Source organism: Pyrus communis, chromosome 4, assembly GCF_963583255.1.
Source record: "Pyrus communis chromosome 4, drPyrComm1.1, whole genome shotgun sequence".
Classification (NCBI taxonomy): Eukaryota; Viridiplantae; Streptophyta; class Magnoliopsida; order Rosales; family Rosaceae; genus Pyrus; species Pyrus communis.
The window spans coordinates 2234807-2248585 of NC_084806.1; the positions used below are offsets into that span (position 1 = coordinate 2234807).

General features: G+C 34.7%; 1 protein-coding gene across 1 annotated transcript; it reads right to left on the reverse strand.

Moving 5' to 3' along the window:
• Nucleotides 1-8021: 8021 nt before the first annotated feature.
• Nucleotides 8022-12283, reverse strand: LOC137731947 (cysteine--tRNA ligase 2, cytoplasmic-like). Its single transcript, XM_068471212.1, has 9 exons — nt 11985-12283; nt 11684-11747; nt 10746-10907; nt 10467-10637; nt 10100-10381; nt 9878-10003; nt 9016-9249; nt 8780-8899; nt 8022-8695 (listed from the first exon to the last, which is right to left on the reverse strand). Exons 1-9 carry the CDS (start codon nt 12152-12154, stop codon nt 8339-8341), a joined length of 1686 nt encoding a protein of 561 aa, XP_068327313.1. The 5' UTR covers nt 12155-12283; the 3' UTR covers nt 8022-8338.
• Nucleotides 12284-13779: the final 1496 nt, after the last annotated feature.

Genomic DNA, 13779 nt, shown 5'->3' on the forward strand with positions numbered 1-13779 from the left:
TGTTTATTTTGTTAATTAATTAATTAATTAATTGATATATAAAGTGAAAGATGTGTATGCCATTGCCAACCATCTGGTGTTGACTACTCAAGTAGTCATGGTAGAGATTAAAGTATAGTGAGTTTCATTAAAATAGATTTTGACACTAATTATATTCAAATTTTACCATTTAATTAATAAGAATTTATCTCACACGCTTGTCTAATAAATATTTTTGGAGCTTTGGTTCTTAAACTAGAACCGTGACTTGGTTCCTGAACTTGTTAGGCGACCTCTGTTAGAACTTCCATCCAAAATAAAGGATTTAAGGGACAAAAAATGAGTGGAAGTTGTAACGGAGTTAGCCAAAATGATCATTGTTCCACATTATAGCAAGTTCGAGGGACCAATACTCACAAATGTTTAGCTCAAGGACCAAAACTCTAATTGAGCTAAAATTTAAAAACCATTGCTCCAATTATCTCTTCTCCACTATATATGGTCCATCCTCTCTTTTTTATCTCATTCATGAAAGCATGGGTTGACAATTATATGCTTCTGCATAGATAAACGAAAGATGTTCTTCAGGGCTGCAGTATATGATTCCAATTAAAAGACACCAAAAACATTAAACGTTATTACTTTATATTATTATGTACTTAAGAATTCGCTGACAACATGATCAACTTAATTAGGCAGATAATTGCATCAGCTAACTGAGTAAATATTCTTAGTTTTTAGTATATTTTACCTAATGACTACACAATTTAATTAACTCAAATTATTAATTAAATATATCATTTCAGGAGTTTCTAATCACAAAAAACTCCCAACTAACCCATTGATGGTTTGTTGGTGCCTTCATTTCACCTCTCTTCCTCTTGACTAGTAGGTGGTGGTGATGGAAATGTGGGACCAATCACATGCAGACCAATCTCCCACAACTGATAGAAAAGTAGTGGTTTGATTAGATAAGCTGAAATAACACTAGGGTTTAAGTTAAACACTACAATCTTTCAGTGTTCCCTGTAATTATTAAGCGATTAGTTTATTAATCAAGCTAGCAGCTAAGGTCTAATGGAGGTTAATTAATTGGTTGCTGATATCCAACCATAAAAAAGCAGCACAGATAGAGTGATCAGTGTTGCTGTTGTATTAAGAAACATAAAAAAATAAAAATAGAGTTATAGAGAGAAGTGGTTCGATTTAAATTTAATTACAAGCTGAGCAAGTTGGGAGAGTTTCTTGTGGGTAAAACAAACTAAAGCTTACGTGTTAGCACGAAAACAAGATAATGCATGCCAAGCAAGCATCTTATATATACGCATCATTGGTTTTTTCTAGGGTTTCTTCCCACAAATCTTAAGTTGCTCGGTCAAAAGGTTGGTGGCACTACCAAAAATGGTACCCTTTCGTGGTGTAAATTCAAGTCTTGAACTAACACAACGTCGGTGCTTTTTGCACCCAATAATATGAACTATGGGCACCCAAGAAGTAAGCTTGCCGACATCTTAATTAAATTTGAAAGGAAATATGGCATTCCTACATTTCTGTTAATTACAATTTGGTATGCGTGCAATTTTTTTTCAAAATATTTTTATCGAGTTATATTTAAATATATCATTAAACTGTGATTTACATGAATGGAGAATGACTCATTTGAAAAAATGAGTCATGCATGTAGTGTTCATTTCATATTAGCTAGGGTGGGAACTAGCTAGAGTTAGACTTCTACAAGGAAACAAGAGAAATAATAAGTTATATATGAAGTACTAGAGTAGAGATGGAGGATTAGATGCTTTTAGGGTTTTCCTTTATATTGTTTGTTTGTTTTTGGCATGAAATATTTGATGATTTGAGGAGTAAAGAAAGGAGCTAAGATAGGGTGTGCAAGCAAGCATTTATAATCATAGATAATTTGAAAAACTTCTGCACTTGAAAAAGTTCATTCTTCTTTAGAGCTTTTTGACAATAAGAGAACATTAACCAAAAGAGTAGTTGGTGAGGCATATAGCAAAGAAAATCAAACTCACTCCCGCAGCTTTGCCTTTAGCAATATATTAATCTCCAGATTGGACCCCAACTTTAGCTTCATTAGTGGCATGAAACTTGATTTAGACGTCCACTTCACCTTACAAATCTCTCTCTCTCTCTCGATCAATCCCTGGCCAGTCTAGAGAGACACTCCACTTAAACTTGATCATCTGAGTATAATTTATTTTAAACCCTAATTAAACCAAGTGATTATTAAAGTTTATTAAGTATCGTATAAGTACCTAGTCACCATGATCCAATCAAGCGATGGCATAGTTAAATAATGCACGCCTCTAAACGTGACAAATCAAGCATGCTAATTAGCTTCCCCGAAAGTAATTAAGGCCGGGACCATGGAAATAGGGTTCTCGATGACACACATTGTTATGCCTTGGTTGGTTCCATCTAATTGGAGAGAAAAATACAAGATAATTAAGCAGCCTTTTTCTTGTACGAGTACAGTTCAACCACAGGTCATGAACTCATGAGTGACCTTCAAATGCAACGATATATATATGGCTTGCGTTGGAAAATGACCTTAAACAGGAATCAATCAAGTATCATTTATGCGTGGGTCTTGCACTGATTCCATTAAGTTAATAAGATTTTACAAATGAAGTGGAGGGTTTTGGAATTCAATTGGTAACATATGTTAGTTGCCCCATGTTAGGTTCTCTAATTATGCACTGTACTATGATACATATATATATATATATATATATGGAGAAATTAGTTTCTCATCCTTCATTTTGCTACTCCATTGATTAAAATCCTATTCCTTTTCAATTTTTGAACAAGGTCCTTGGGTATTAATAACATCATTAATTATTTCAATAATAAAAGATTTTTTTATTTCTAAATATATTCATTTAATGTTAAAAATGTTACAATTAGTATATTTATATTTATGACTAAATTTTTTATCATATATTTTTAGTTTTAGTTTGCACCCATTTTTAATTTGTACCAATTTTCTTTTCAATTTTAATTTGTACCCATATATTAATTTCTTTTTTGCACCCATATTTTTTAAAGTTTATTTGTATTTTTACCCATATTTTTTTTTATCTATACTTTTTATTTTGCTAAATGTACCCATGCTAATTATATGTACCCATTCATGTAAAACTTTTTAATCTTAAAATGTACTCATTCTTAAATATACCAATTTGTTATATATAAAATCTATTCAATTTTTTTCTAATCCATTTTTAAACTTATATGGGTACATTCTTTTTTCTTTGATTTTAAAATGTATCCATATCAAGTTTAATCGAAAAAAATTACTAATGTTATTAAGCCTAATATCTTTATTTTTTTGTGATTTTGAAGAATGTACCCATGTTTTGATACAATACGTCTTTTGGTTAATTTTGATGAATATACCCATGTTTATATATATATGCACACACACAATAGTATATTTATATTTTGATATTTTTAATCCCACAAATTATGGTTTTTTATTTAAAATCTCATTTATATAAACAACTAAAATTTCTAATTTTTAATTTAAAAAAAAAATAGTAACGTACAAAGAAATAAATTATCACATTAATTTCAGGAACCTTGATAAAAAATTACAAACTAACAAGGTTTCAATTAAAGAATATTGATAGCTAAGGACCGCATCCAAAGTCTTCCCATATATATAGTACTGATTAATATAGAAATAGTTGGAAGCTAATGAAACCAGATGGAATTCTGGTAGTTTAATTTAAATATATCTTGAGAGAGTTGAACAGATGCATGCATGCCTGTTGTTTTGTGATAGGTTATCCAAACCCTTTCTTGTACAGACCAAAAAGGGCATGCATGTTAAATTTCATCCGTGGTAATTAATAATCAAATAATTTTTCGGTGTACTTGGTACACTGTTACACGATGTCACTTTTACATTCAAATTATAACACGTAAATTTCTTTTTATTAATATACTCTAGAAGTGAGACATTCTATAACCGCTATTGTCCAATCCTTATTAAAACACATAAAATGATACATCAATATAAACTGTTTTCTCGATATTCATAAACATTTCTTGTGAATAATCTATTATTCGATTATAAATATTTCAATATATATACTTGTCCATGTACGGATGTTCCGACGACAAACCAATTTTGATTAAATAAGCTTAATGGCTAGCTAGAGAAAGTTGTGCCGACCTTGATTAACATATATGAACAAGTGCAGTACTGTCCAAAAGAGCAGATTTGATTTGATATATGCATGTATCCGTGTCAAGTTGTCAACTGGGTTACACATGAGATGTGAACTGTATAAATTACAAGACTTCCTAAATCCAAATGTACACAGAGATGATATATGAGCTTTGTAGGGCACCATACATTTGAAATGATCTCCTTGTCGGGAGCTAACAGTAAATATAAATTCAAGGGAGCATATAATATCTTCCAATCTCTGTGCTGATCTGATAGTAAAGATTGTAAGGTAGAAATTAAAGAACAAAAAGTGTTTCATCCTTTCCATATCGTATGGTAGCTTATTAGCTTTAGCTTTCATTTCATGCCTTTGTATAGAGGTAAGAGGTTCAATCTGAACATGAAAAAGGACGAACAGATTTCCAATATACAATACTTTTAAGTCCTGTGTTTGCCTTTATACAATCATGCATGTGCACTATTGTGTATGCTTCACAACTAGCTTCAATACAACCATGTTTAAAGTACTTCAAAATTGCCACAACATTGCTCTGGTCCCTACTTAGGGTTTCACATCTAGTAATCTACCTCACAAGAAAAACTTGTGTACATATTGCTCAGATTATGTCACTTGTGTACGGATATTTCTCCAATTGTGTCATTTGTATGACACCTCTCACTAACATGAAATCTCTATATTTTGATCTCGTTTGATCATCCCACGCGATCATAATCAGTATAAAAGTTTATCTACTCAAACAATCGTACTGAATATCTTCTATCAGCGCTAGCCCACTAACCCTAAAAACAATCAATGAGGAACTACATAAAGGATAAATTTCAGCATATACTAACTTCTCTCGGTATTAAAACAACTATGGTTGGAATCATAATATCCTGCAACTTGCATCGATTATGAGTTTTTCATGTCGTATAGCTTTTTTAGAAGATGTTAATTTTCTTCAGGATTACTCATTCCATCTTAGACTTTTGATACGGAATATTTAGCCTGCAGACTTGACCTCAAGCAATGCAATTTACAAATATATAGTAGCATTCAAAACAATTGAAGTATAAATGATGATAGTGAATTGAGCCAAACTTTTCAACGTAAGGTTTATACTTTCAATCTTTGGGGCCCCATAAATCAAGAGGATTGTCCCAATGTAACCCAAGTACTCTCTTTCGGATCCTAGAAAAAGGTCTCAAAGATCTTTTTTTTCCTCTTGGAATATACAAGAGCGAAACAATCAACCTATTGATATTACAAGAAATTTTTAGTTCAAGTTGTTTGTTGTTGACTGAATTGGATTAACGAAGCTTGAGCTCATGAGGGATCGAAGCTGGAGGTTGTTCCAATCTCATTTATTTATTGGATAATGTTAGAGAAACTAAATTTGTAGATAAAATATTGTAAACTAAATGACATAGAAGTTGATGATTGGATTATTACTTAAGCATTGATAAACGTGCTCATTCCTATTGGTAACACATCATTTAGTTTACAAATTTTGTCTACAAATTTCTCCTTAGTATTACCTTCATTTATTTTGTTCAGAGCTCGACCTTACTTCATTGAACTGCTCAAATTCCGTGTCACATGGGGAAAAAATCAGTGTTTATTGTTGAGACCAACCAATGTCACTGGGTGTAGCATATATTAGAAAGCTAGGTTACAAACACTTAAATTAAAACTGTAATCAAGAAGCACATATGGGGAAACAACCTGTTGGGTTTGGACGTACGTAATTAGTTTTAAGCAGTTTTACACTTCATGATTCATAAGCTTTAAGTGAGATTCATATATAGATGGTGAGTACCATATTATTATGGTATGTGATTTATCCTAAACTCACGCCACTTAGTGTAAATGTTTCATTGTCTTAAAAAAATGTAAACCCTAATACACATAAAAGGTGCGTGGGAATGGGAACCACCATCAACACATATATAGTGTACTCTTGTGAAAAGATATATTACATGGACCAGGTTCATTAGCACTGTGGCATTCATGTTAAGTAACGCAATGTTAGTCTTTCTTCACAAGCATGGCATAGTGTTATAGAACCGAAACATCATAGTGATTACTCATATGAAAGTTGATGTCCTTGTGAAAACTGCTTGACATGAATGAGCATGATATATTATTAGTAATTGGTAGCAGGACAGACCGAAAATAATTCAGCCAAGAACCACAACTATCGGTCGTACTCGTACTAGCACAATACAACAGTTGATGATGAACTTTGTCTTGCAAGGTTACTATCACAGCGGGCTACCTAGGCCTCTGTAAATTGTAATATGTATCTATGAAGCTGCATGCATGGCTTTTAGAACAAGGACAACATCTCCATTATTAAAATTGCGGCTTTTGAAACAAATGATGGGAATTCAAGTCCCCAAAGAAAAAAAAAAAAAAAAAAAAGGGGCAGGGCATTGCTTTTGGCTCCTAGCCTGCGACTGCGAGGAAGGAAGTAGGAACTACTACTTTAACAGTGGAAACCAGACAAAACCGAACGATTTGTGTTTCTTGTTTGCACGTTCGTACTCCTCTATCTGAAAGCTGGCCACTTTGACTTTGAATGTGTATATGATGTGCATGTGGTCCTTCCACTTCCACTCCTTAATCGTCCATTCACAATTGCTTTGTAGAATTCAAAACTATTACAATATTTAGGAGATGAGAGAAGAAGTTTCGAACACATAACGCATGGGGACAATCACAACATCCACGTCAAAGGGCATCCAAGCCTTACTTTATGTCAAAGGGTCTAAGCCTGTCTCAATCTCAACTGATAGTAACAATTAGTGTCACAATCTTGGGCATTTTTTTCTCAAGTGCCTCCTCTTATTTCTCGAATCGCACTTTGTAAAGCTTCCTTTTGTACTTCCGACGATATTAGTGTTTAACTTGTAAATTATAATCTTTGCTCTTGTGATTATGGGTACAAAAGATTCGAAGCCTGTGATTTGATCAACTTAATTAACATCACTCACATAACTTGATTTTTGAGACATCAATTCAGTGTAATGGATTCTTCTCCTTCACTTTTATATTCTAACTTCGATGCTATAAGTATTGATTATACAAAATGTAATATGCATTATGAAACGAAGAGAAATAGTTAGGACTACTCAGTGTACGAGAATGAATGGTCAGAATTGAATTGAGGAAATACTATTTTTGCTTACTCGCCTATCTAATTGATATAAAATCAAACCATCCAATAGTCATGTTTCTTTGTTTCTCACAGTAGGTAGTTTGGATCAACCGGCCAACACCACAAGGAGGGCTCTCAAAGGCTTGACAACCAAACTCCAATCTTGGACCAAGCCCAAGATACACCTATGTTAAGTTCACACCTTCCACCATTAATCTAAAGCCTACATGCTCTCAAGGAAAGTAAAGTACATTGAGGATCCTAATGCACTTTACGCCATTCGTGGATCTACTAAAGTTCAAAAGCCCAGAAGACCACGCTCCATTCCCACCTAGTAAATTAGTATTAATCAACAAGCCCTCTAACCCGGCCTAGTGAATTAGTATTAGTCACATTTCTCATGAGAAGAATTTTGTGGCTGACAAACTGTCTAACTCGAGTTTATCGCGGACGCTGCTCAGATTTCTTATTGTAGTTTCTTTTTGTTAAGCGTTTAGTCACGTTGTCAACCCCCAAAAAAAAAAAAAAAAAAAAAAAAAAAAGGGCGTAATATCATTTCGGACTTGTGTACTGGAACAACTAGTCTAGGAAACAGAATAACGAAAAAAATAGGCTTCGCAGAATCAATCGTGTAGATCTTGTCTAGCGCAAGGGAAATTTATGAACAAAATGCACCAAATAAATACAAAATAAACCATATGCTTCCGTAAATTGTATAATGCAGCAGAACCTGTATCATATGGTGTTAACTGGCAAGACTAAGACAGTATTTCCTGCTTCCTTGATGTTTAAAGGACAGCAGGACCCAAAAAATATCAAAAAGGAAAAAGAAATAGGTTACAAAAACAAACTTCAAGACTCCGGGGGCCTTGGCCCCTCTGATCCCCAAAGTATTACAATATTAATCATGTATGAATCAAAACTAATAAGCGATTTCCCGACCTGAAAAGATTAACCACTCACGCTAACAGGTCAAGGCCGGTAGATGGTTGTACACCATTCATGTAGACGCAGGCGGTTCCTTTGCTTTGACGGGTAATGCCTTGTGTTCTTCTTCACTTGGCATCTGTTTTTGTTCTTCCTTTTGTTCAACCGGCAATACCTTATGTTCCTCCTCAGTCGGCAGCTCTTTTTGCTCTTCCTCGATGGGCTCTTCTCGTACACAAGGTCTCCAGATTGTCTCCTTGCCCACATCCATTAGTGCAATGCCTTTTCTAGTCAAATCAGCTCTGATCTGATCGCTCATTGCAAAATCTTTGTTTTCCCTTGCTTGTTTTCTCTCTTCAATCTTCTTCAGTACATCGCTTTCCATCATCCCTGCTCTCTCCAATGCTTTCACTTTCAATTGCTGCAAAACCTGTACAATGCAGTATCCCTTTGTAGTTGATAACTTCAATCCATGATTTCAAATTTAAAGGAAACAAAAAAGAGGACATATCACCTCCGAGTATGTATGGGGCGATTTTAAACCCAAAACGTCCAGAACATCATCAGTAACTGCTTTCTTTACATCCGTTAGTGACTGGACCATTGATAACTGTTTTTGCTTTTGCTGCTTCTTCTATAAAAGTAAACACACTTTTGTTATCACAACACAGCCATATACACATATAAAGGTGGGAGAGAGCACAGAAAAAGAAAAGGCGAGGCATGGTGGAACTGAATCTAAATGTTTACCTTGAGTCCATTCAAAGAACTATTTATAAACTTCAACGCATCTTGGAAAGCACCAGTCAATATCTGTGCAGTGTTCAAGTCATCGCACATTTTGGACTCAAACTCATTATTTAGCTTACTGATGCATTCTTGGGCAGTCGGAGTAATTTTAACTGTTCTGCCATTTTGATCTGCGCCTTCCTTCAGACCCTCTTCTCGAAATGGAGCTAAAGCATCTTCACAATCTTGCAAGGTCTACCATGACAAAACATCAAGCTATAAGATTCCAGATACAGAAACATAAAATCCATTTGTACTGTGATCCAAAATGCATGTTTAACTTGTCTTATTAACTTCTGTTTCCGTAAATTTGAGACACAGGCAAGTATCTTAAAATAGTCACAATGCAGCTTATGTCGGGAAAACAAAGCAAAGAACACTACATAAAAAGGGTAAACCCATGGCAAGCCAAACTCTATAAAATTCTGTTCAATCTTGATCAGTATTTTACTTGTATTGTGCTAAATTAACCGAAAGTCCAGAATTCTGGAACCAGCTACATCACAAAGATTAATATTTAATGCCAACAGCCATCATTCCAGAAGACATTGGCCAAACAGAAATTTGCAGGGGTAATCCAACAAGATAATAATTACCATTTAACCCAACCAGGAAAAATTGCCAACAGAAAGTTTAGCGCAACGTCCACTAAAATTACACCTCAGGATACAGTAAAAGATATCAGTGGAAAACAATATTCCAGAAAAGGAAAGGTCTCAGAACAGTTAGGAGCTAAGCAGGTGCATGCATGCCCATTGACTAGCTAAGGACTGAGAGACAAACTTCCAAATTAAAATTATTCGGATCCAGATAAAAAACATACCTGATATATGTAATAAATAGCATCTGATGAACTTTCCAGCTGGGAGATTGTGTAGTTGAGAGGAGACCTATAGTGAGCGCTTATCAAGAAGTGTCTCAAAGCCAATGGATGGTACTTTTCTGTAATCTAATAGAGAATGAAATTATATATTAAATGGTAGTATAAACTGAAAATATATAGAAGCTCCAAGAAGCATTAAAAGGAAAAGTTACCGCAATTTACCTCCCTAATAGTGAAAAAGTTGTTCAGGGATTTTGACATTTTCTCATTGTTATTGGTAACATGTCCATTATGCATCCAGTAACTCACACTGCTCTCTTGGCACGCAGCACAGCTCTGGGCAATCTCATTCTCATGATGTGGAAAAATCAAGTCAATGCCGCCACCATGAATATCAAACTTGAATGTCAGATAATGTGCACTCATTGCACTGCATTCAATGTGCCATCCAGGTCTACCAAGTCCCCAAGGGCTTTCCCAACTTGGCTCACCAGGCTTTGCAGACTGCAGATTTATTTTGAAGTTTTATTAATTTAAAAATACAAACAAAAAACTGCAAAAACGAGGTAAATGGTTGAGGATCCCAGACCTTCCACAATGCAAAGTCTGCAGGATTACGCTTTCTTGAATCAACAGCAACTCGTTCACCAGCCCGATTGTGTTCCAATTTTTGTCCAGATAACTGGCCATAATTTGGAAATTTATCAACAGCAAAGAATACATCTCCGCCAACTTGGTATGCGTATTCCTTGTTAATAATCTGCATGATATAACAATCATTAGAGAGAAACTGTGGGCCCGTAAAAATAAAACGAACAAAAAACCATCACAGAAACATAATATATAAGCATTAGAGCAAGCAGAAAACCTGTGTTATCAAATCCTTGATATGTTCTATGTGGTCAGAAACATATGGCTGATGGGTGGGAAGAAGGCACTGGAGATCACCCATGTCCTTGAGATATTCTTTGCAAAAACGACTACTTAAACTAAATGGGTCTTCACCATTCTTATTTGCTCGTATTATTATCTGAAACGTCCAAACATTAGCAATCTCTACATGGCATTAAGTACACAACGAAAATGAAAAGAACAAGAAGAATCAGAAGATTCAAAATAGAAAATTATAAAGAGTCAGAAGATCCAAAATTCTTTCAAGCATATAAAACACCCATCTGTCTCAGATATTCAAATGCCAAACAACATTAAAGCATTAGCCAGCTGCCAGATAACTGATTTCGGACAAAAGAAAAAAGACCTCAATATGAGGCCAGTGATTTAGTCATAAAAAGGTAAGCAGATTTATAGCACTAAACAAGCCAAATGAAAAGTTTTAGCTAGAAAGAGATAACAAGTATAAGATAAGCGAAACATTAATGTTCTGTTTGGATGAGGGATTTCCAAATACCAAGGGATTAGTCATAAATTAGTTAGAAATACACTAAAGGAAACATTAGGTAGAGTGATCGAAAATGCACCACAGGAGCATCACAAAGTCACTAAACAGCAAATGACTCCTTTCAAGTAGTGATTTACAAGTCCCACTAAGTACATTGCATCTAGTCATTTACAAATCACCCTAAGTTCATTGCAGCTAGTCATTCCTTACTAACGTAGCCTAATTCTCTTGGAACTCGGTAATCCCTGTCCAATCACAACATAAATATTGGTGTCTACTCCTAAAATGCAGGAATGTACAAGGGTATTGCTAAAACTACAAACAAACCAAAGCAGAGTGCACGCGAATGAAGGGAAAAGAAGGAATGCAATACAAAATCATCTCATGATATGGCTCAAAATTCTCACCTTGTCATCAACATCAGTGAAATTACGGACGTACGTAACCTCGTAACCCAAATGCTTTAAGTATCTGCAGGATTCCAATTCAATTTCACACATGATTTGTTGCCACAAACTAATCCTCAGTTATGATTTATGCCAAACAAATTTTGCAGCGTTTGACAGTGATTAAATCAACTAGCTTTATTAAATAATTCTAACAGAACACGGAAAAATCAAAAGCACATGCACAAAATCAAACACATCAAATTCTACACTAATCAAAAGCACAATTAATTGCATAATTAATAACTTAAACATGGCGAACCTGAAGAGGACATCGAAATTGACGGCGGCGCGACCGTGGCCGAGATGGCTGAGGTCGTAGGCGGTGATTCCACAGACGTACATCCTAACCTTGCCGGGTTCTATCGGCCTGAAGATCTCCTTCTGGCGGGTCAGCGAGTTGTAAACCATGAACTCCTTGCCGGCGGCCATTCTCGGATTTCTCAACCCTTTGCCGGCCGCTCAATGCTTTATGTAAATGTCTGCAATCGAATTGGGTAAAAACCCTAACCCTATATCAAGTCCCCCTTTTTTACCCAAATCGATTCGCAGTGCGTAAACTTAAAGCACAAGGTTTTGCTTTTATTCTCCTTTTTTCCTCCTTTCTTACAAAAAAGGTCAAAAGGTTACTGTAAAACAGTAGCCGGAAAACACTGTTATTTTTACCCTCATTAAATGAGACAGGTCAAATTGTCTCCGGTCCGGTTTTTTTCTGGGGCCCGAGAGTACCCAATTCCATTAGCGGTGGGGACATACGCAATTTTACGTAGCAAATTTAGGGTCTGTTTGGTATCTTATTTGAAATTTTTTATCATTTCTCAAAATATTTCTTAACAATATTTCTTGAATTTTTTTTTTTTAAGACTCAAAAACTTAATTGGTTTGCGATTTAAGACAAAGAGATCTAAAAAGAAGAGGTCGCAGGAGAGAGAGAAAGAGGAGAGAGGATAAAAAAAGTAAAAGATGATTGAAGGAAAGAGAAAAAAAAAGAGAGGATATGACGAGATAGAGAGAAAGAGGAGTGAAAGAAAGAACCGAGAGAATGAAGAGAGCAAATTGGATGAGGGACGAAAAAGGTAAAAAAAAAAAGAGGAGAGAAGAAGAAAAGAGAGAGATAGATTTGGAGTAAGAGGGGAGGAGGGAGAGAAAAGAAATGAGTGAGTGTAAGTTTAAAAACTCTAAATATTCACTTTTTATGTTTTTAGAGAATATATTATATTTTTGAGTTAATCTTGAGTTCAATTTTTTAAAATAGTCCTACTAAACAAGTTTTTAAGGCCTAAAACTTGAAAATTGTTTTGAGTTTAAAAAGTTAAATTCAAGTAGAATATCAAACAGAATCTTACATTTTTATTATTTTTATTTAAAACCGTATCTAATATTATTTTGTAAATAAAAAAAGAAGAAGATCAGTTTACGAATTTGTAAATATTTTAGTTTTTTAATAGCGAATATGTGTGTTTTATATTCATTGTTAAAAATGGTTGATCTTAAAATAATTATCAATTTACAGAATATGTTAATTGGGCGTAAATCTCTGACCAGGACTTGTGTGGTCCATAAGAAAAATACAACGCTTTCCAATATGATCAAGGGCCATATGATGTGACCAAAACCCAAATTGGAACAAGGCCTGGCCCATGATATTCACAGGGTAAAAAGGTTATATGCCGAGGTGATCAATAAACGTGACACAAATGACGTCGGAAATTTGGATTGTACAAGCAACCTATTCATTGATCCCGACATTAAGACTGCCGGAGACAAAGCTCTTTCTTTTCCAGATTATGATGATACTGTCAAGGAAATACCATTCACTTGTATGGAACTTTGGGACCTTCAAACAAGGCCCAACATAACATACATAAAGTTTTGATTCCGACAACTCCAAAATGTTCCGTCCAAAAAAGTTACTGTATCGGAATCGGAACTTTATGGTAACATGTGAAACCTCTAAGTTGGTCTATTGTCACGGTCATGTTTCTATATATTAAACAGACAGATGGCAGACACTAACTACCATGTTTAGGGATTTGTTAAGATTAATCAATATCTTA

What these genes read in the sequence shown, in the direction of transcription:
- LOC137731947 (XM_068471212.1), bottom strand. Translation starts at nt 12,154, where the DNA reads ATGGCCGCCGGCAAGGAGTTCATGGTTTACAACTCGCTGACCCGCCAG. An exon ending in TCAAGGATTTGATAACACAG is followed by an intron (nt 10,638 to 10,745) that starts GTTTTCTGCTTG and finishes TATATCATGCAG; the next exon opens with ATTATTAACAAGGAATACGC. An exon ending in CTATTTATTACATATATCAG is followed by an intron (nt 9,250 to 9,877) that starts GTATGTTTTTTA and finishes TTGTCATGGTAG; the next exon opens with ACCTTGCAAGATTGTGAAGA.